This window comes from Mustelus asterias, chromosome 14, assembly GCF_964213995.1.
Source record: "Mustelus asterias chromosome 14, sMusAst1.hap1.1, whole genome shotgun sequence".
Lineage (NCBI taxonomy): Eukaryota > Metazoa > Chordata > Chondrichthyes > Carcharhiniformes > Triakidae > Mustelus > Mustelus asterias.
This window is the reverse complement of record NC_135814.1, coordinates 30965021-30989189: the sequence shown is the minus strand read 5'-3', so window position 1 is coordinate 30989189 and position 24169 is coordinate 30965021. Positions and strand designations below refer to the sequence as shown.

The 24169-nt window shown below is 46.7% G+C and overlaps 1 protein-coding gene across 1 annotated transcript in view; it reads left to right on the top strand.

Moving 5' to 3' along the window:
• thsd7ba (thrombospondin, type I, domain containing 7Ba) overlaps positions 1-24169 on the top strand; it is a 624788-nt gene that overhangs the window by 207851 nt on the left and 392768 nt on the right. Inside the window, 2 exon segments of the mRNA XM_078229305.1 lie at positions 555-574; positions 23349-23494. Of these exon segments, the coding sequence (XP_078085431.1) occupies positions 555-574; positions 23349-23494 (166 nt within the window).

Here is a 24169-nt window from a genome sequence, read left to right as displayed (position 1 = left end):
AAGAGCAGTAAATACCTGGGAACACCACCACCTGGAGCTTCCCCTCCAAGTCACTGGTATACTACTCCAGCACAATGACATCTGAAAATCAGTTCTGATTGATAAGGGGACACTGACAAACAATTTGTCTCCCAATATATTGATTATTATTTTTATTATTAGCTATATTGTTGATTTGAATGGGTCTGTAATTAGTAAAATGTTTGACAGAATCCAGAATAGAATAAAGGTGTCTTCCAACAGTCCACTTAAGATCTTAATATATGAACATAAGAACATGAGAACTAGGAGCAGGAGTAGGCCATCTGGCCCCTCAAGCCTGCTCCGCCATTCAATAAGATCATGGCTGATCTTTTTGTGGACTCAGCTCCACTTACCCATCCATAACCCTTAATTCCTTTACTGTTCAAAAGCCTTTCTATCTTTGCCTTTAAAATATTCAAAGAGGTGGCCACAGCTGCTTCACTGGGCAGAGAATTCCACAGGTTCACAACCCTTTGGGTGAAGAAGTTCCTCCTCAACTCAGTCCTAAATCTGCTACCCCTTATTTTGAGGTTATGCCCCCCCCCCCCCAGTTCTAATTATACCCATCAGTGGAAACAACCATCCTGCTTCTATCTTATCTATTCCCTTCATAATCTTATCTCTTTCTATAAGATCCCCCCCCGCCTCATTCTTCTGAATCCCAATGAGTATAGTCCCAGTCTACTCAGTCTCTCCTCATAAGCCAATCCTCTCAACTTTGGTAAGAGCATTACAAATAGGCGCAGGCCATTCAGCCCAGCTTGTTTGTTGCACCATTCAAAACCTATTTTGCTCTTACCTTAATTCCATTTTCCTGCCAGCACCCGATAATCTTTGACTCCCTTGTAGATCAAAAATCTACGGAACTCAGCCTTGAATATATTCAATGATGCAGCCTTCACTGCTCCTTGGAGAGGAGAATTCCAAAAATGAATGACCCTTTTAGAAAATAAATTACTCGCTGTCCCTGTCTTAAATGGAGGACCCATTATAATTAAAGTGTGCCCTCATAGTTCTAGATTACTCAAGTGGGGAAACATCCTCTCAGCATCTATCCTGTCAAGCCCCATAAAACTCTTATATGTTTTAATGATATCACATCTCATTCTTGTAAACTTCAATGAGTATAGGCCAATTAACCTGCTCGACCTTTCCTCATAAGACTACCTTTCTATTCTTGGAATTCACTTAGTTAACCTTCTCTGAACTGCTTTGAATGTAAGCATATCCCTTCTAAGGAAGGTGACCAAAACTGTACATGGTGCTCCAGGTCTGGTTTCACCAAGGCCCTGTACAGTTGTAGCTGGACTTCCTTAATTTTATACTCCATCCCCCTTACAATAAATGCCGAATGACATCCCATTTGTCTTTCTAATTGCTTTCTCCATCTGCAGGCTAACTTTTTATAAATCATGTACAGGGACACCCAGATCCTTCTGTACTGCAGCCTCTCTCCATTTAAATAATATTCTGCTTTCCATTCTTCCTGCCAAAGTAGACAAGTTCACATTTTCCCCTTTGTAATGATGCAACAAACTTTGCAGATAAAGAGAATGTACACCCTTGTACAGATTGCGTTAATTATTCCTGTGTCTGTTTGTAGTTAGAATAATTTGATAATGCTGCAAGATCCATACATGTACTGGACATCTAGTTCATTGAATCATAGAATCATAGAATCCCTACAGTGCAGAAGGAGGCCATTCAGCCCATAAAATTTGCACTGACTCTCCGACAGAGCATCTTACCCAGGCCCACCAACCTTTGCCCTATCCCCTAACCCCATGCATCTACCCCAATAACTCCCTAACCTACACAACTTGGGACATTAAGGAGCAATTTAATACTGCCAATCCACTTAACCTGTAAATCTTTGGACTATGGGAGGAAACCGGAGCACCCAGAGGAAACCCACATAGGTTGAGAATGTGCAAACTCCACACGTTCGGTCACCCGAGGCTGGAATCGAACCCGGGTCTCTAGCATTGTGAGGCAGCAGTGCTAACCACTGTGCCACCATGTCACCCTTAGTTCATCAGGATTATCCAACGTGTTAACATAGAACATAGAACAGTACAGCACAGAACAGGCCCTTCGGCCCACGATGTTGTGCCGAGCTTTATCTGAAACCAAGATCAAGCTATCCCACTCCCTATCATCCTGGTGTGCTCCATGTGCCTATCCAATAACCGCTTAAATGTTCCTAAAGTGTCTGACTCCACTATCACTGCAGGCAGTCCATTCCACACCCCAACCACTCTCTGCGCAAAGAACCTACCTCTGATATTCTTCCTATATCTCCCACCACGAACCCTATAGTTATGCCCCCTTGTAATAGCTCCATCCACCCGAGGAAATAGTCTTTGAACGTTCACTCTATCTATCCCCTTCATCATTTTATAAACCTCTATTAAGTCTCCCCTCAGCCTCCTGACATGCAATAATCCATCTGTAGAAAATGAGATTCAGTGATACTTATTGAGTAGGCTTCTTGGGACCGATTGTGATGAGAAGATTACTTTGATGTGGAGTAACGCAATGACTGCTAGTTTTGAAACGTCTGTTCCGGGAACAGTTCTCCACTCCAGCTCTAAAGTCCGATATCCAAATGTGTGTGCTCTTCACTGCACTGCCTCTGGTCTATCTCTGCTGTTATAAAAAGCAGAGTTTAGTGCAATGCAGTCCCTACTCTTTGGAACTCCCAGAACTCCTGCATCCTCCTACTTCTATCCCCACTTCTCAAAGTGTCCTAACGCAGCTTTTATGACTGATTGTTGGTCACTTCTCCAAATTTTACAACTGTTCATTTTCTAATCTCCACAATGCACTTTCTATGTTAAAAGGTGCAATACATCATACAGTCCCACAGTGCTGAAGGAGGCGTTTCGGCCCATCGACTCTGCACCGACCACAATCTCACTCAGGCCCTATCCCCATAACCCCATGCATTTACCCTAGCTAGTCCCCCTAACACTAAGGGGCAATTTGGCATGGCCAATCCACCTAACCCGTGCATCTTTGGATGTGGGAGGAAACCGGAGTACCCGGAGGAAACCTACGCAGAAATAGGGAGAACGTGCAAACTCCACACAGACAGTGACCCAAGCTGGGAATCGAACCCTGACACTGCGAGGCAGTAGCACTAACCACCGTGCCACAGGTTGTGATTGTTAAAAGTAATGAGAGCCTTTTTAATATCAGTCTCAACTGATATTTGCACTCGGTGTGCCTTGAGTATATGAAGACAGTCAACTTTAGTGAGATCATCTGGTGAAAGAGAAAATAGAACCGTTTCCTTTGCTGTATAACTCAAGTGTTCCTCTTTGTGGACTAAAGGAGTGGAATTCCGAGCCAGTCATATTGTCCTGAACATTGAGTGAAGAGAACACATTTCTTATGGGGAAAGGGAAAAAGAAATCGTGTAAATGTACTTCACGGCTTGTAATTTTATAATTAAGTTTCAATTACAGAACACTTATTGATTGTGTGCAAAGATAAATGGAGATGAAGGAGGCCATTCAGCCAATTTATCTCACCGTTCTATGTTAACCTAACCGATCAATTTAACGACCAAAAATGAAACAATGCAATCTGTTTTATGAGGGGTTCTTAGATAACAAAAAAATCTATTTCTGTTTGTTTTATCAGAATAAAAATGATTAATGACTGCGGGTTAAATACCAACTCATTTATTTGGTGTTGGCATGCACCCCATTGTCCTTTTAAGAGCAACAGTCCTCAAAATTTGTAATCAATTTGCATTATTTAATTAAAATCTTGTAATGGATTTTAAACCCTGCAGCAGAACAGCAAACAGTACAATCTTACTCAAACACTTAAGACACTTCAGCGTGAGCCTTGATTATCATTAAAAGTGTTCTGTGTTTTAATCAAGACCTGGCTGAAATCCAATTGAAGTCTGTTGTCTGGAATGAATAAAGGCATCAGATACTGAAATGATGAATGATTTTTCTCCCCCAGTTTCTGAATCAGCTGAAATAGAAAGTGCTGGAAATGCTTAGCAGATCAGCCAGCATTTGTGAGAAAGAGATATCCTCACCGGATGGAATTGATGCCTCTACCTCTTTGCCAGGGACTGCCAGCCTGGTGCCAGTGAAACTCTGGGCTTATCTGGGTGTCCAGCAACATGGCTGCTTATCATTGAGAAGTGCCTATAGACCCAGAAGTGGCCAAAGCTCCCAGTTGTTCTGCTGGGACAGGAGAGCTGCCGGCTATCTGATTAACCGATAGCTTTTGGAGGCCGGAGATCCTCCCAGATGAGGACAGAAGTCTTAACTGAGTAAGACTTATTTAAGAATAATCTTATATGGGGTGGCACGGTGGCACAGTGGTTAGCACTACTGCCTCACAGTGCCAGTAACCCGGGTTCGATTCCGACCTCAGGTCACGGTCAGTGTGGAGTTTGTGCATTCTCCCCATGTCTGCGTGGGTTTCCTCCGGGTGCTCCAGTTTCCTCCCACAGTCCAAAGGTGTGCTGGTTAGGTTGATTGGGCATGATAAATTAACCCTAGTGTTAGAGGGATTAGCAGGGTAAATATGAGGGGTTACAGGAATAGGGATTGTGGTTGGTGCAGACTCGATGGGCTGTAAGGCCTCCTACTGCACTGTAGGGATTCTATGATCCTATGAACCAATTAATGGCATGACAGCTGTAAATTGATCTTGGAGTGACCTGGCAAGCAAAGGCAGCATTGCTCCCGACTTTTATATTGGGGCTGGGCTACTGCCTCTGCGTAAAATTCCCCCCACTATTTCAGGTCAATTAAATTTCATCAGGTCTGGAAAAATTAGAGATGTAACAAGTTCTAAACAAGTACAGAAGTGGGGAAGGGGGAATGAGCAACAGGGAAGGTCTGTGATCAGGTGGAAGACAAGAGAATTAATTGACAAAAGGAATAATGGTGCAAGCAAAAAAGAAAGCTAATGGCACAATTAAAGAAGCAAAACATGGGTTTAGAAAAGGCATAAGAGACAATAGCAGAATCATCTGCATCGCACCACACAAGTGTCAGGCAATGACCATCTCCAACAAGAGAGGATCTAATCATCGCCCCTTGACATTCAATGCCATTACCATCACTGAATCCCCCATTATTAATATCCTTGGGGTTACCACTGACCAGAAACAGAACTGGACTGGCCATATAAATACTGTGGCTACCAGAGCAGGTCAGAGATGAGGAATACTGTGGCAGTAAATCTCCTCCTGACTCCCCAAATCTTGTCCACAATCTACAAGGCACAAGTCAGGAGTGTAATGCAATACTCTCCACTTGCCTGGATGAGTACAGCTTCAACAACATTTATGAAGTTTGACACTATCCAGGACAAAGCAGCCTGCTTGACTGGCATCTCATCCACAAACAATTCCCTCTACCACTGACACACAGTAGCAGCAGTGTATACCATCAACAAGATGCACTGCAGGAAACAGAAACATTTATATAGATGATCTGGAGGAGGGGACGGAGTGTAGGGTAACGAAGTTTGCAGACGACACAAAGATAAGTGGAAAAGTGAATCGTGTGGAGGACGGAGAAGATCTGCAGAGAGATTTGGACAGGCTGAGTGAGTGGGCGAGGATATGGCAAATGGAGTATAACGTTGAGAAATGCGAGGTTATACACTTTGGAGGAAATAATAACAAATGGGATTACTATCTCAATGGAAACAAATTAAAACATGCTACCGTGCAAAGGGACCTGGGGGTCCTTGTGCATGAGACGCAAAAGCCCAGTCTGCAGGTACAACAGGTGATCAAGAAGGCAAATGGGATGTTGGCCTATATTGCGAGGGGGATAGAATATAAAAGCAGGGATGTCTTGATGCACCTGTACAGGGCATTGGTGAGGCCGCAGCTGGAATACTGTGTGCAGTATTGGTCCCCTTATATGAGGAAGGATATATTGGCATTGGAGGGAGTGCAGAGAAGGTTCACCAGGTTGATACCGGAGATGAGGGGTTTGGATTATGAGGAGAGGCTGAGGAGATTGGGTTTGTACTCGTTGGAGTTTAGAAGGATGAGGGGGGATCTTATGGAGACTTATAAGATAATGCGGGGGCTGGATAGGGTGGAGGCGGAGAGATTCTTTCCACTTAGTAAGGAAGTTAAAACTAGAGGACACAGCCTCAAAATAAAGGGGGGTCGGTTTAAGACAGAGTTGAGGAGGAACTTCTTCTCCCAGAGGGTGGTGAATCTCTGGAATTCTCTGCCCACTGAGGTGGTGGAGGCTACCTCGCTGAATATGTTTAAAGCGCGGATGGATGGATTCCTGAGCGGTAAGGGAATTAAGGGTTATGGGGATCAGGCGGGTAAGTGGTACTGATCCACGTCAGATCAGCCATGATCTTATTGAATGGCGGGGCAGGCTCGAGGGGCTAGATGGCCTACTCCTGCTCCTATTTCTTATGTTCTTATAGATACTAGAAGAGGAGTAGGCCATTTGGCCCTTCGAGCCTGCTCCACCATTCATTTTGATCATGGTTGGTCATCGAATTCAAGATCCTGTTTCCCCCTTCCCCTCAAAGCTAAGCCAAGATTCACCCAGCCTTCTTAAACAGCACCTTCCAAACCTATCTACAGGTAGACTCTGAGAAAAGCTGATTGCAAGGATGACCTTTACTTAGAAACCAGGGCTGGAAATCTCTGATCTTGCCCATGGCTGGGATTATCCGGTTCCACTGCATAGAACATAGAACATAGAACAGTACAGCACACAACAGGCCCTTCAGCCCACGATGTTGTGCCGAGCTTTATCTGAAACCAAGATCAAGCTATCCCACTCCCTATCATCCTGGTGTACTCCATGTGCCTATCCAATAACCACTTAAATGTTCCTAAAGTGTCTGACTCCACTATCACTGCAGGCAGTCCATTCCACACAACCCAACCACTCTCTGCGTAAAGAACCTACCTCTGATATCCTTCCTATATCTCCCACCACGAACCCTATAGTTATGCCCCCTTGTAATAGCTCCATCCACCCGAGGAAATAGTCTTTGAACGTTCACTCTATCTATCCCCTTCATCATTTTATAAACCTCTATTAAGTCTCCCTTCAGCCTCCTCCGCTCCAGAGAGAACAGCCCCAGCTCCCTCAACCTTTCCTCATAAGACCTACCCTCCAAACCAGGCAGCATCCTGGTAAATCTCCTCTGCACTCTTTCCAGCGCTTCCACATCCTTCTTATAGTGAGGTGACCAGAACTACACACAATATTCCAAATGTGGTCTCACCAAGGTCCTGTACAGTTGCAGCATAACCCCACGGCTCTTAAACTCCAACCCCCTGTTAATAAAAGCTAACACACTATAGGCCTTCTTCACAGCTCTATCCACTTGAGTGGCAACCTTTAGAGATCTGTGGATATGGACCCCAAGATCTCTCTGTTCCTCCACAGTCTTCAGAACCCTACCTTGACCCTGTAATCCACATTTAAATTAGTCCTACCAAAATGAATCACCTCACATTTATCAGGGTTAAACTCCATTTGTCATTTTTCAGCCCAGCTTAGCATCCTATCTATATCTCTTTGCAGCCTACAACAGCCCTCCACCTCATCCACTACTCCACCAATCTTGGTGTCATCAGCAAATTTACTGATCCACCCTTCAGCCCCCTCCTCTAAGTCATTAATAAAAATCACAAAGAGCAGAGGACCAAGCACTGATCCCTGTGGCACTCCGCTAGCAACCTGCCTCCAGTCCGAAAATTTTCCATCCACCACCACCCTCTGTCTTCGATCAGACAGCCAGTTACCTATCCAATCGGCCAACTTTCCCTCTATCCCACACCTCCTCACTTTCATCATAAGCCGACCATGGGGGACCTTATCAAACGCCTTACTAAAATCCATGTATATGACATCAACTGCCCTACCTTAATCAACACACTTAGTTACCTCCTCAAAAAATTATATCAAATTTGTGAGGCACGACTTGCCCTTCACGAATCCGTGCTGACTATCCCGGATTAATCCGCATCTTTCTAAATGGTCGTAAATCCCATCTCTAAGGACCTTTTCCATCAATTTACCAACCACCGAAGTAAGACTAACCGGTCTATAATTACCAGGGTCATTTCTATTCCCTTTCTTAAACAGAGGAACAACATTCGCCATTCTCCAGTCCTCTGGCACTATCCCCGTGGACAGCGAGGACCCAAAGATCAACGCCAAAGGCTCTGCAATCTCATCCCTTGCCTCCCAAAGAATCCTAGGATATATTTCATCAGGCCCAGGGGACTTATTGACCTTCAGTTTATTCACAACTGCCAGGACATCCTCCCTCCGAATATCTATTTCCTCCAGCCTATTAACCTGTAACACCTTCTCTTCCTCAAAAACATGGCCCCTCTCCTTGGTGAACACTGAAGAAAAGTATTCATTCATCACCTCGCCTATCTCTACTGACTCCATACACAAGTTCCCACTACTGTCCTTGACCAGCCCTAACCTCACCCTGGTCATTCTTTTATTCCTCACATAAGAGCAAAAAGCCTTGGGGTTTTCCTTGATCTGACCCGCCAAGGACTTCTCATGTCCCCTCCTAGCTCTCCTAAGCCCCTTTTTCAGCTCATTCCTTGCTAACTTGTAACCCTCAATCGAGCTGCAGTGAATGGAGATTTGGCTGAGTGCCAAATTCTCTGTTCTCGCTGGAAGCAGTGGCAGGGCGTACAACATTGCAGAATTCTGGCCCAGATCCTGTTCAAAGAACATTCGGAGCAGCGCAGTGGCACAGTGGTTAGCACTGCTGCCTTACAGCACCAGGGACCCAGGTTCGATTCCCGGCTTGGGTCACTGTCTGTGTGGAATTTGCACCTTCTCCCCGTGTCTAAGTGGGTTCCCTCCCGGTGCTCCGGTTTCCTCTCACAGTCCAAAGATGTGCAGGTTAGGTTGATTGACCATGTTAAATTGACCCTAGTGTGTGAGGGGATTAGCGGGGTAAATATGTGGGGTTACGGGGATATGGCTTGGGTGGGATTGTGGTTGGTGATGGGTTGAACAGCTTCCTTCTGCATGGTAGAAATTCTAAATTTCTAGAACATTTTTAAACTACATGGTTGACAGAATTTAAACTTACAAGCATAGACAGGAGTGCCATACTTAGATTTGCTTATTTCTCTGATTTGATTTGATTTATTATTGTCACATGTATTAGTATACAGTGAAAAGTATTGTTTCTTGCATGCAATACGAACAAACCATACCGATCACAGAGAAGGAAAGGAGTGCAGAATGTAGTGTTACAGTCATAAATCAACTTAGTGTGAGGTAGGTCCATTCAAAAGTCTGATGGCAGCAGAGAAGAAGCTGTTCTTGAGTCGGTTGGTACGTGACCTCAGACTTTTGTATCTTTTTCCTGACAGAAGAAGGTGGAAGAGAGAATGTCCGGGGTATGTGGGGTCCTTAATCATGCTGGCTGCTTTTCTGAGGCAGCGGGAAGTCTAGACTGAGTCAATGGATGACTCAGGGAGACTGGTTTGCGTGATGGACTGGGCTTCATTCACTGGTCCAAGACCAGTTTCTTGTGGTCTTGGACAGAGCAGGAGCCATACCAGGATGTGATACAACTGGAAAGAATACTTTCTATGGTGCATCTGTAAAAGTTGGTAGTTGACATGCCAAATTTCCTTAGTCTTCTGAGAAAGTGGAGGCGTTGGTGGGCTTTCTTAACTATAGTGTCTGGATGTCTTATACAACATTTTTGTGTGTCATTTTGCAATCTTGGCCAAGTGTGACGCTGTTGCTGCAAATGTCGATTAGAAGCCATCATATCAATGATTTGTTGTGACTGCATAGGATACAGGAAAATTAACCCTACTAGAAAGACCACTTGAATAGCTCATTTTTAATAAACTCTTAACAAAACAGCAACAAACAACCTCCTTTCCAATGAAAATAGAGTCCATTGTAAGTGTAACCTTCCGGGGTTTCGCCTTCTGGGGTTTCGCCTTCCAGGGTTTTGCCTTCTAGGGCACTCTAGTCCCAATGGGAAAATCAGTTTTCACATGCCCCTATCTGGGACAACATCTAGCCTCATCTGACACACTTGGTGCCTTTGCTCATCAGGAACACAAGCCCAAACCTTTCATTCGGCAGAGCAATCATCACTGGCCCATTGATTATGTATTCAGATGGGCTTGCCATTCTCAGCCTAATTGGAAAATGTACATTCTCACTTTATTCTTTCATCGTAAAGCATTTTTAACATCAGTAATTTTTTTGACCTGCTTCAAGTTACAGCAGCTTGTCTGATCTCTCAATGAATAATCTTTCCTTTAGTTCTAAAAACACTCCACTCTCACCTCTTGCCATTCGGTATTTTAAGTTCTTTAATATTACTTGTGTGCTGTAAAATATGCATATTTATTTGAGCTTTGAATTAGATTTTGTTTTATGTCCCCTGTATGGAAAATTATCTGCTCTGTCTCTCCTTTTGTTCCTGGCATTTTATGTTTCATCCACACATGTGGTACAGTGTCACAGCTGGTAAGATGTGGTGTTCTGCCCATGGTTCCTAACGTGGCAAGTTTCTGACTTTAGCTATGCTGATAGGGAGTGAGAGGCAGGGTCCACACGGCGTGAAGGGAAATCAGTAAGAATCACATCAGGCTTTTCTCTCACTCCCCAGTGACTGACTTGCTTAATAATAACACTCTGGATTTTCCCATAGGCATTCATTGGAAAAGATTAATGCAAGCATTAAAATAATTCTACTTGGAAAAACTCACCTCCTCCTCTAAGGGTTAGGAGTATGCTTCTTGAAAAAAACCACACGTCTGAGCAAACGCTAAGACTATATTCATGCTGCTGTGGAAGTTAAATAGATGGTTGTTAAATTATAAAGAGGTACTGCTATCAGGAAACATTGTTTGGGGATGAAACAAAGCCACAGGTGACTTTGCATGTTCTAACCCAGCCTTAATTCTGAATATCTTAATTAATATACACATCATTTTCACCACTTCGCCCACTGAAATATTTTGTGTGAAAAATATTAAATGAAGGACTCTAAAAAAGATCAAATGTTTCCGGCAAGTTTGGCTATATCTTACTCACTCTATAAGTCACCCCATATTCCCTCCACAAGTTGTTGATGCGGGAGGAAATTAACTGGAGACTGTCTGTTGCCAGAACAATGAAACTTGATGGGTTCTGTCATTGCCGACTTTCAACTCAGTTAATGGAGCTAATAGACTTACTCCCAGAGAGTAAATTACACCACTTTAGACTGGAGCTTTCATACTGGCAGGAATTCCTGAGCGACTGCAAAACCCTACTTTGCAGCACACAATCTGGTCCTACAATGGGTAAGTGGGTCTGAGGCCACTCATCGCTCTTGCATTCCAAAGTTCAGAGGTCAGAAAGCTGTAGACCCCAGTGGAGATCACAGACAGAGTGCCTCAGAGAAAGGAGCTTGGTTACTATTTGGCAAAAACATACAAGACGGTTGTATTTATATTCAACAATGTAGCATCAAGATAAATCTAATCAAAAATGAATTTAGATGCTATCTGATTGTAAGCAAGCACTATGACACCAACATATGACTGAGTGCAGTAGTCACAGAGTGTGAACGTGGGTATTTGGGAAGTGAGGGAAGGAGGGAAACAAGTAGGTGGTTGGCAAGTATTTCACTCATTTATCTTTTGAAACTCTAGTTTATGAGTAATTGTAATGTTTCATTAGCAGTAGTAAAGTTCACTAGCATTCGCAAAGCTCAGTGGGAGTGGTGGGTTTATGAATTACAAGTTCATTAAGAAAATATGAATACCTTAAGTAACACATAAAAAGATGATAGGACTGGTGATGTGTTGCAACTACAGAATGTAGGAATTGTTGGACGCCAGTGTGATCCAGGGTAGACATAGAACCATAGAATCTTTGTAGTGCAAAAAGAGGCCATTTGGCCCATCGAGTCAGCACTGACTCTCTGAAAGATCATCTTACCCAGCCCAGCCACCGCCCCCCTCCCTCCCCCATCCCTGCAACCCCACATGTTTACCATGGCTAATCCACTTAACGTACATATCTTGGACACTTGGGGGAAATTTAGCATGGATAATCCACCTAACCTGCACAACTTTGGACTGTGGGAGGAAACCAGAGCAGCCAGATGAAACTCACGCAGACACGGGGAGAACGTGCAAGCTCCACGCAGATGGTCACACATCTTTGGTTAGAGTCTTCTGATTTGGTCTTTTGGTCAGTGGTCAGGGATAGGTGGATGTGACTGTAAGAAAGACAGACAAAGACATTGAGAAGGTACAAGTGGAGGAGCATGGACCTTGCAATTGTCCAATAGATTTGAGGTTCTTGCAGCATTGGCGGCATGATGGCACAGTGGGTAGCACTGCTGCCTCACAGCTCCAGGGACCTGGGTTCGATTCCCAATTTGGTCCCTGCCTGTGTGGAGTTTGCACATTCTCCCTGTGTTTGCGTGGGTTTGCTCTGGGTACACTGGTTTCCTCCCACAGTCCAAAGGTGTGCACGTTCGGTTGATTGGACATGCTAAATTAACCTTTAGTGTTCTGGGATGTGATAGGTTAGAATGATTTGCAGGGTACCTAAGTGGGGTAGGGCCTGGGTGGGATTGTTGTTGGTGCAGACTCGATGGGCCGAATGGCCTCCTTCTGCACTGTAAGGTTTCTATGAAAAGAGTGAAAGCAGAGGCTGCAAAGTGGACGGGTGAACTGACCATGGCACCCTGATACAGGGAACCATTTAAGTGGGGGGAAGTCAATAGGAATGTAGTGATAGTAGGGAACTGTATAGTTAGGGGGATTGACACAATCCTCTGCAGCTCGAGTCCAGATAGCTGTGTTAGCTGCCAATGCCAGGGTTCGGGACATTTGCTCGGGGCTGAAGAGGAACTTGTATTGTGGGGGGGATCCAGTTATTGTGGTCCACATTAGCACCAAGACATTGATAAGATGATAAGAGGTTCTGCTTTGGGATTATGAGCAACTAGGGGGTCAACTTAAAAAGCAGAACCTCAACGGTAATCATCTCTAGAATATTATTTGAACCACAAACAAATTGGCATAGGGTAAATAAGATTAACGAGAGCAATGCATGGATCAAAGACTGGTGTGGAAGGAATGTGATTTGATTCATGGGCATTGGAACCATTACTGGGGAAAATGGGAGCTGTACCGTAGGGTACACCTCAACTGTGCTGGGAACAGAGTTTGACAAGTCGTATAACTGGGTGGTAGAAAGAGCTTTAAACTAAATATAGGGGAGGAAGGGACCATGTGAAGGGAAATGTAGTAAATTAAAGAATAATGAGGGTATTGGTGCAAGGTAGTGATTTGGTTAAAAACAGAGTGTTACAGGAAGGGACAGCGAATACAAATTTAAGCGTATACCAGCAGATAAGGTCAAAAATGGTAAAACCACAAGAGTTAAAGGCTCTGTATAGAGTCATACAACACAGAAAGAGGTCCTTCAGCCTATCAGACGCAATTTTACGACCTAATTGCACCCGTTTTGTGGGGGAACAAGTCATAAAATCGGGAATGATGTGACTAGTGGGAATGGTGCCCGTTTTCGCGCCCATTCCCATTTTACCGCAAAACATCGACGCGATTGGGACCCTGCCCAAGAATGGGCGAAATATCAATTTGTGTTTTTTTGCCTTTGTCCCAGTCGTCCCAGCTCACCTGCCTTAACCACCTCATTCACTGCAGCTGCTTCAGGCACTGGAGCAGTGAGGGTGAGCGAGGAGGTAAGTCTGCTTTCAAATGGTTTCGTGCTGCTGAAGTGGGGGTTGTTTCATGGCGGCCATGTTGCATTTCGGGTTGTTGCGGGGGGCGGGGGGGACCTCCGAGTGGTGATGTGGGGGGGCTATTGTTGCTCATGAAGTCCGACATTGGCCTCTCAGCATGGACCCGGGTCTGGGTGCTGACCTCGGGTCTTAGCGCTGACTCTGGGTCCTAGTGCTAGCAGCAGCAAGCACTGCTGCTGGTGGGGGATGGGCTGGGGAGCCGTGGCGGGGAATAAGGGAGTGTGTGTTGCTGGGGGCTGTGGGGGGAGGGGGGGGGGGGGGGGGCTGTGGGGGGTGGGGGTGGGTGTATGGGGAGCGTATGTTGCTGGGGGCTGTGAGTGGGGTGGGGGGTGAGGGTGGGTGTATGGCGAGTGTGTGTTGTTGGGTTGGGGGCGATCAGAGTTCTTTAACCTCTCCAACTGTCTCTCGCCTTCCCCCCGCACCCCCCCTCCAGATTGACGAGATGGCTTTTGCAATGCGCACCATTGACCTTGCTATACTTTTGGTTGCTGCTGGAGCTGAGGAGGAGGAGCAAGAGGATGAATTGCGGGCACAGGAGGCCCAGGCCTTACCACTCGCAGGAGGAGAGGGAGACCAACACCAAAGGCAGGACGTGGCGGCCATTCGCACCGAGGATGGAGACAGGAAAAGGAGGGAGTGGAGACCCCGGCAGTTCCACACACAAGTGTCCTTTCAGCAACTGTTGGACATGGTGTGCTGCCGATGGCTCCGGCTCCAAAAGGAGACAGTGTGACACCTGTGCCACTTGTTGCAGGATCTGGCACCTCGGGGCATGGCGGGGGCACCCACTCCTGGTGGCTGTGAAAGTGACAGCCGCCTTAAACGTTTACACCACCGGGTCCTTCCAGACTGCCAGTGGAGACCTTTGTGGCATTTCACAATCATTCGTCCACAGCTGTGTGAAGGAGGTCACGGATACCCTGTATGCTGGGCTGGCCGATATCTCAAGTATGACCTGGACCAGGACCAGCAGGAAGCCCAAGCTACAGGATTCACAGCTATTGCGGGGATGCCAAATGTGCACCCACGTTGCCCTCAAGGCCCTGGTGAAAAACCAGGGAAGATTCATGAATAGAAAGGGCTCCCATTCCATCAATGTGCAGCTGGTGTGGGACCATCATGCATGTCTGTGCCAGGCACCCCGGCAGTGTGCATGACAGCTTCATATTGAGAGTTCAGATGCCCCAGAGATCTTTGAGGAGGAGTCCTGAGTGCAGGGATGGCTCATGGGGGACATGGCGTGCCCGTTTCAGACTTGGCTGATGACATTTGTGCAGAGGCCTGAGACTGAGGCAGAGACCCAGTATAATGAGGCCCACGTTGCCACCCGGTCAATAGTGGAGAAGTGCATCGGGTCCTCAAAATGTGGTTCAGATGCCTGGACCGCTCTGGCAGGGCCCTACAATATAGCCCCCTGATATTGTCCCGCATTGTGGTAGCGTGCTGCACCCGACACAACCTGGAACAGCAGTGAGGACACCTTTTGGAAGAGGAACAGGAGATGGAGGATGACCAACTATGCGTTGCTAGGGAGGAGGCCACCCAGCAGGAGGAGGAAGGGGAGGAGGAGGAGGACAACGACCAACACCACAAGCACTGGAGGGCTGGCGGCAGCAAGGGTCAGGCATGCAAGGGTGGCGAGGGAAGCCCTGATCGCCTTAGCGCTTTAGTCACGAGGGACCTGTTTTGCCGCATGTGGGTTCCAAACTCCACCCCCATCACCCCCGTGCAGTCCTACAATCTCCTGCAACATTGTAACATCAGGGTGGTGGGCTTGGGTATGCTGTGTTAGCGAGTTTCTGTGGCACACAGGAGGATGACGTGGACTTGCTATTCGTTATTGTGATGATGCTCTGGTGCAAACTAGTCTGACTCTTTCCTGAGATCCGTATGGCACCTGGGCCCACATCTGGGTGGTGGTTAAGGGAGCACTAAACACCCATGCTTGGTCTTGGGGTGGTTGAAGTGAGGTGGGGACGACTCTCTCCTGGGTTCTGGGAATGCCATGGCAGATGTTGTAAGTCGCTGCCAATGCATACCACCCGCTGTAGCCAGTGAATGATTGGTTTTCTCAGTAGCAGTGTGCTGAGGGGCCTCCCCATTGACATCTATGTGCAGCGTCCCTCCGGAGACCATCGGGGTAAGTTCATTCCTGTTGGAGGCTAATCAGAGACAAATTAGTCACAGGTGTGGGGTGAAATAACATTTATTGGTGCCAATAAAAGTGCCTTCAAAATAAGTGCTAACATAAATAGATGCGAAAGTGAGACTTTAAAGTGCCTAAACATTTTATCTCTCTAGTGTTCTCCTTCACCCGTGCCACCTTACTGTCGATACAACTTCTTAACTTTATGTGGCCTACCAATATGTCTCGGTGTCTCCCCAGGATGTACATCAGAGGTGAAGGGGGCTAGATGCCTACCATGCCCTGTGGCCTGTGATCCCATTGGTGATCGTCTTCTTGAGGGCCTGGTCCTTAAGGGCCATGGCCAGATTCCAGGTGTCATGGATGTATCCATGCCACCCTCTTCATCCAGCTGTCCCTGAGATGCCACGGTGTCAGCAAGGGGAGAGTCAGAAGATGTAGCCACTGCAGCAGTCTCCTGGGTGAGGAAGGCCCCGGCAAGGACTCGAGCTCTTCCCCCTCCCTCAGGGTACCTGTGGGCCCCTGGGTCACTTATGGATCAGCAGTGCTTCTGCAGTGAGCTCCAGAAGCTCCGGTACCATCTGACCCTGCTTGGAGGACCACCTGCATTCTTGCCATGGTGGGCGAGCCCTCGGCGATGGCCCTCTGAGTCAGGGACCAGGTGTCAATGGCATCCCTCTGCTGTCCTTCAGAGGGATACTCTGCAGCCCCTCAGCCGTGACCCTCTGTGACTGAGCCACATTCTCAAGGGCTGCTGCCATAGCCCACTGTGTCTCGGCACTGTCCTGCTGGGTCTCCTGCAAGCTCTCGAGCCTCTCAGCCATGGGCCACAGAAGCTTGAAAAGCCTGTTGAGGTCCTCAGCTGTGGCCTGCTGTGACTCAGCCGTGGCTCTCTGGCCTGCTGTGACTCAGCTGTGGCTCTCTGGGACACCAGATTATTGGAGGGCCGAAGGGCCTGTTTCCTGTGCTGTACCACCATGGCCTGCTGTGACTCAGCCATCACTTAGATCCTGCCACTCATGGTGAAGATCCCCTGCCCCAGGCTTTCCACTGCAGACACCACCCTTGAAGTGTTGACCTGGGAATCACGCAAGACAGGTAATAGCTGGTCCATGTTGTTAGGGCATATCAGCTGCAGGCAGTTTGGGCGAGTCACGTGCCCATTAGAGCATTCCAGTGAGTTTAATGCAAGTTTGCCTTATTACCATGGAGGGGAAGCCAAGTCAGCACTTACAGATGTGCTGGGGGGGGCGGGGGGGGGGGGGGGGGGGGGGGGGGGAGGGGAGCAGGGCCAGTGTAGAGGGGGTCATATTAGTTAGCCATCAGGGCCAGGGGGGTGGGTGTTGATGAGGGGACCTTGTGCAAGGGGGTTCGGGATGGGGAGGTGGGAGAATTGTGCCTCTGTGATGATCAGGGGCAGGGGACATGTCACTCAGCAATCAGGGGCAGGGGGGTGATGAGGGGGTCATGTGCAAAGGGGTCCGGTGGGGTTGGGGGAGATGGTGGTAAGGGGGTCAGTAATATTGGGCGGGGGTCCCCGATGTCTGTGGGCGGGAGGGGGAGGCTGTATCTGGCCCACTGGAGGTGGGGCTCTTTCAGGAGAGTTGCTGTTTTTGAGCTTTTTCTGTGCATGTGCAGTTTGTGGTTCCAATCTGAGCTGGTGGCTGGTGAGTTAAGCCCTGCCCACTGTCTCTAGTGGCTAGAAATGGTCTAGCCCCTATTTTCAATAAGTGCAAAAGATTGGGAGTGAAAACTCACCCAAAAAACAGATCAGGAACTCATCCGTTTTCATGCTTGCTGGACACTTAGAAAAATCTCGTAAAATTCCACCCATTGTGCCTGCGCCAGCCATCAAGTGCCTATCTATTCTAATCCCAGCACTTGGTCCATAGCCTTGTTTGCTGTGGGTTTTCCAAGTGCTCATCCAGTTGCTTCTTAAGTGTTGTGAGGGTTCCCACCTCTACCACCCTTTCAGGCAGTGAGTTCCAGATTCCCACCCTCTGGGCGAAAACATTTTCCCCAAAATCCCCACTAAATCTCCCGCCCTTTACCTTAAATCTAATCCACCTTCACATCCTTCCTATAGTGTGATTTATCCTACGAGGAAAGGTTGAACAGGTTGGCTGTATTTGAGTTTAGAAGAATGAGAAGTGATGTTATTCAAACGTACAAGGTCCTGCAGAGGGGAGATGATGGTGTGGATTCTGAAAGGACAGCATAGAGAATAAAAAGTGAATTGGGGTCATTTTGACTTTGGATGTTATTGTAAAATATGCAATACTCATTTAATTAGCTATGACACATTTCTTCTATAACCCAAAGTCAAAATTAGTCCCGATTTATTTTCATACAATGTGCTGCTGTGTATATATAGGTTTTTTTCTAGCTTAATCAGTGTGGAGATGTGAACCTGGATTTTTCAAATGGGCTTTACTTAACACCCGCAGTCAGAATATTTAAGATATGTTCATTATCTATTCCAATTAGGTCCAGTGATGGATTCTGATGCATTGTTAAGAAATTGGAATTTAAACCGTGGGTTCAAAGTATTAAAACATTGTCCAGCTGAATTTGAATTCTGATTCAGTGGGTAGAATCTTGTGGAGATGACAGGGGTCTCAGCTGCCAGCTGGAAAGCTGACAAGACCCCCCATGTCACCTCATTTCAGGAAGGCTTGCTAAATTAAGAACCAATCAGGCACTTGACAGGCCAGACCATGGCATCAAAGCAAAGTCCATGGGCATGAAGGTCCTGCAGGCCAAGAGCTGTTGACCAATCAGAGGATAGCAGCTCCTCTGCACCCAACAGCACCACTAGGGAGATGGTGGATGCTGCTGGTACTGCACCCACCTGAGACCTTGGGTGGGATTTTAGGGCCTTGCTCAACCCGAGACTGGAAAATCCCGCCCGAGGTCAATGGACCTTCCCATTGTCTGCTCCTTGTCCGTTCTGATTCCCTTGGTGGGCGCGGCAGTAGAATTCCGGCCCTTGGATTGGGGGGGGCCCAGGCACAGGTGAGTGATGGAAGAGGATTGTGAGGAGGGGATTGGGAGCAAAGGCAGTGGTAACTTTTAGTAGGCCGCCTTTCCAATGCTGTGTCCCTCCAGGAACTGAGTGCCTTTGAACAATGGACCGTCCCAGATTTGAAAGCCCGCAAGTAATCGTGACAGGGTTTGCTTGTCATGTCACAACATGGGGAGCGCCCCGCCCAGCAATTGGGTTAATACCAGTGTTGAAAGTTTTAATCAGGCTGGGGCTGGGGGATGGGGGTGTGGGGAGGTGGGGGGGGGTGGATTTGGCAGTGTTCCCACCCACCAAACTCTTGATTCATTAAATGCACCATCACGAAACTCGCCAGTGGGGAGAACACAAGATTTTACTTGGCGTCCAGGCTGGAATCCTGCCAGCAGATGATCCATTTGTTTATATACCAATTTTATGAAATCAATGGGATAAAAAGCAGGAAGGACCTCAGGGATAAGATTGCCTACAGTAACTGATATAACAAATTGCCAATAGCAAAATTTACAATGTGTTTGCCTTCTATTGACATAAGTGATTAGAACACAATGTACCTTCTTTCCAATGTTTCTGTAAAATATTGAACTAACACTGGTGCACTAGCTTGGCTCAGTTGATACGACTCTTGCCTTTAGATCAAAAGCTTGTGAGTTCAAGCTCCACATCAGAACCCCAGTGCCTCAACAGGGTTCATATTTGAGGACAGCACAGTGGGATTGTTGTATTGACAAAAGTGCTGTTTTTCAAATGAGATGTTGAACTGAGGGCACATCTAAACTGTTCATGTGAATGCTAAATATATCAAGGCGCTTCTCAAAGTAGTAGACATTCCCGACCCCTGCCGACTGTGGCAAGGTCTGCAAGACATAACAGGCTACAGGTTGAAGGCATGTAAAATCGCCGGCTCCAATACACCCCTCCCTGATGAGATCAATGCATTCTACGCCCGTTTTGAGCAAGAGGTCAGCAAGAGCATGCCCTCCACCCTGGAAGCCCTGGATGAACCTGTACCTGGGGTCACCATTGCAGATGTCAGAGCAGCTTTCTTGAAGGTCAACCCACGGAAAGTGACTGGCCCGGATGGGGTACCCGGATGAGAACTTAGATCCTGTGTGGATCAGCTGGCGGGGGTATTCACAGACATCTTCAACCTCTCTTTACAACAATCTGAGGTCCCTATCTGCTTCAAAAAGACAACCATCATCCCGGTATCTAAGAAAAACCAAGCAGCGTGCCTTAATGACTATCGGCTGGTGGCTCTGACATCCATCATTATGAAGTTCTTTGAAAGGCTAGTCATGGCATAAATAAATTCCAGCCTCCCGGACTACCTGGATTCACTACAATTTGCCTATCGCCGCAACAGGTCCACAGCAGATGCCATCTCACTGGCCCTGCACTCAACCCTGGAACACCTACATAACAAGGACACCTATGTCAGACTCCTATTTATTGACTACAGCTCAGCCTTCAACACCACTCTTCCCACGAAACTCATCTCCAAACTCCATGGCCTGGGCCTCGGCTCCTCCCTCTGTGACTGGATCCTGAACTTCCTAACTCACAGACCACAATTAGTAAGGATAGGCAATAACACCTCCTCCACAATCATCCTCAACACCGGTGACTCACAAGGCTGTGTTCTCAGCCCCCTACTATACTCCTTATACACCTATGACTGTGTGGCCCGAATTCCCCAGGACAGATTGTTGGTGATCTGGACACCCAAAAACTTGAAGCTCTTGACCCTTTCTACTTCATCCCCATTGATGTAGACAGGAGCATGGAGAACATGTCTTGGTCTCCCCCAATGCTGACACTATGGTTAAGAAAGCCCACCAATGCCTTTACTTCCTCAGAAGATGAAGCAAATTTGGCATGTCAGCTACGACTCTCACCAACTTTTTCAGATGCACCACAGAAAGCATTCTTTCTGGTTGTATCACAGCTTGGTATGGCTCTTGCTCTGCCCAAGACCACAAGGATCTACAAAAGGTCATGAATGTAGCCCAATCCATCACACGAACCACCCTCCCATCCATTGACTCTGTCTACAATTCCCCCTGCCTCGGTTTTTAGGTGTCCAGATCACCAACAACCTGTCCTGGTCCCCCCATGCGAACACTAGAGTTAAGGAAGCCCACCTACGCCTCTGCTTTCTCAGAAGACGAAGGAAATTTGGCATGTCAGCTACGACTCTCACCAACTGTTACAGATGCACCATAGAAAGTATTCATTCTGGTTGTATCACAGCTTGGTATAGCTCCTGTTCTGCCCAAGACCGCAAGGAACTACAAAAGGTCGTGAATGTAGCCCAATCCATCACACAAACCAGCCTCCCATCCATTGACTGTCTAAACTTCCCGCTGCCTCGGCAAAGCAGCCAGCAGAATTAAGGACCCCATGCAACCCAGACATTCTCTCTTCCACCTTCTTCCATTGGGAAAAATATATAAAAGTCTGAGGTCACGTACCAACCGACTCAAGAACAGCTTCTTCCCTGCTGCTGTCAGATTTTTGAATGGACTTACCTTGCATTAAGTTGATCTTTCTCTACACCCTCGCTATCACTGTAACACTACATTCTGCACTCTCTCGTTTCCTTTTCAATGAAAGGTGTGCTTTGTTTGTGTAGCACGCAAGAAACAATACTTTTCATGTTAATCCATGTGTCAATAATAAATCAAATCAAATCAAAATACTTCGAAGTGTCCTCGCCAACATTCGCTCCCTCAAAAACAGATTAACTCACCAGTCGTCTTGTTATTTGTGAGACGAGATATTAGACCGGCAGCATTTCTGTCCTTTCTAAAACCGGGTGTGAAATCTTCTTTTTGAAGCTGGCTAGTGTAGGAAATTAAACTATTGGCCTGGCAGGGTAGGGGGAATGCCCTGGACGGTTGGGGAGGGTGATCTCAGTGTCTGTAGATAGGCCAGTGAGGGAGGGAAAGCCGTAGCTCCCAAGTCCCTGACAGGAGGGCACCCCCAATCTGAACAGGCCTTCAGATTAAGGTGCCCCTTCTCAAGATTGAGGGTGAAAGCTTTTTCAGTTTCCCACCCTCTGTCAGGGGCTTAGCAACCTGAAAATGGAGGCCGAGGGGAGAAAGGACCTTAGGTGGCAATTATAAAGCCTTAATAGGGGTATGAGCTGGCTTCCTGTCCTGGGCCCTGTCCACCCCACCATAAAACCACATCAGGGCTGGGACGGCCTGATGCGCGACAATTAAGCACGTGGAACCAAGGCTTCGATATTGAAGGCTTTTATTGTGTAACAATGGAACTACTAACACGAATACACCAGTTCAGACTGAAGGGGTCCTGCCGGAGCAGAGGGTCTTATACCTCGCCACCGGAGGCGGGGCCCCACTGGGATGTGCCATGATAACACTTATAACAGGTAAACACCCTAACCCAACAACATTGTACAACCCCCACAGTAACAACACCCTAGCCCAACAGTAACATAATAACAACCCCCAGTGGTAACCAACGATGGTTCACCACACGGCCAGATTCCCAGAGGGAATCCCGTCTATGAAATTTGATACTTCCCGCTGCCTCAGAAACCTGCTAAGGGCAGAGTGTGAAATTTTGGACTTGTTGGTAATAACAGTCATATTGTTCCTGATAGTCAATATTATTAAACATTTGATAGATTGATTACTATTCTTGTACATCTGCATATTATTTTAAGGGGGAACTGGTACTTCTGTTGGACAACTTCTACCTGGACAATTACCTTCAATATTGGTACCAAACCTCAGGAAAGATATACTGGCATGATTTCAATAGAATGATACCTGACTTAAAGGACTGAGCTGTAAGGACAAGTGGCATAAACCCTTATATTTAGAACATTGAATGATAATCTAATCAAGGTATTTAAAATAATTAGGGATTGAATAGGGTTGATAAAGATCAATTATGTCCTGCAGTGGGTAAATCCAGGATAGGACCGTATAGCGCTAAAATTATAGCTACACTAAATGGAGGTGAAATTTGGAAGCACTGTTTCACATTCAAGGAAGAGGAAATTTACAAATTTCATCCCAAAAAGGCTGTCAATGCTGGATCAGTAGTGGTTTTAATGATAGATTTTTGTTGGGTAAAAGCATCAAGGGATGTGAAATGAAGGTGGGTCAGTACAGAACAGCCATGATGGGGAGAGAATGGCTAAATGGACTCGAGGGGCAGAATGGTCATTTCCTGTTCCTATATTTCTGTACCACATCAACCAAAATAAGAAGAGTGAGCAGGATGATGTGAAAATACTGATTTTCCTTCTTTGTGTTTTGCAGGAGAGGTAACATTAGATGAGTTGTGTGGACAGTCCAATCTTCCTAGTCGTGGGATGTGCGAGCTGCCCTGTCCCACTGACTGTGTTCTCAGTGAATGGTCTGAGTGGTCAGCTTGCTCACGCTCATGTTCCAGCAGGAATGCAGAGGGCAGGCAAAGCAGAACAAGATCCATTATAGCATTAGCTGGAGAAGGTAAGAATGTCTCTGTTCGAACATTAGCAACCTTCCAAGAGTGCCTCTCACTATGAATTGAATCATGTTGCAGTTGTGACATTAAAGGTTTATTATCTCCCATCTATGGAGAATAGTAACATCACAACTTGTGGTATTACCTTAAAAGTTATTAATAGTAGCCAATAAAACAGCAGTCAATGGTGACAGTTCTATTTATGAAGGATTTGCAGGGATTTTAAAATAGGAGACATCTCCCTGTAGATTGTACTGTTTCAATAAGCTCCACATATCATTAAAAGTATTTTGACAGATTCATGGCCTGGATTTTTGTTTTGGACTGAGGAAACACGAGTCGGAGCCTTTTGCGACTTCCAAAACCCGAGCCCGTCCCAAACCCCATTGCTTCCAAATGTTTGTCTCTGAGAGATGTAGGTGGGGTAGGTTCATGATGTGGGAGCCAAAATGCAGTGTGACAGGAATACAGGTAGCAAGGTGGGTTGGTTCAAAGGTCAGCCTCAGTTCTCGGGGACAGCAGTGCAGCTCCCAACATTGTTCTTATGCCCCTAAACCTCACCCCTTGTCCCCCACACACCACCATTCCCTATCTCTATTCCCTCATATTGCTCATACCAACCCATGCCCTCTCCCCATGGCCCTCATATTCCCCATGTTAACCCATGCCCCCTCACCCAA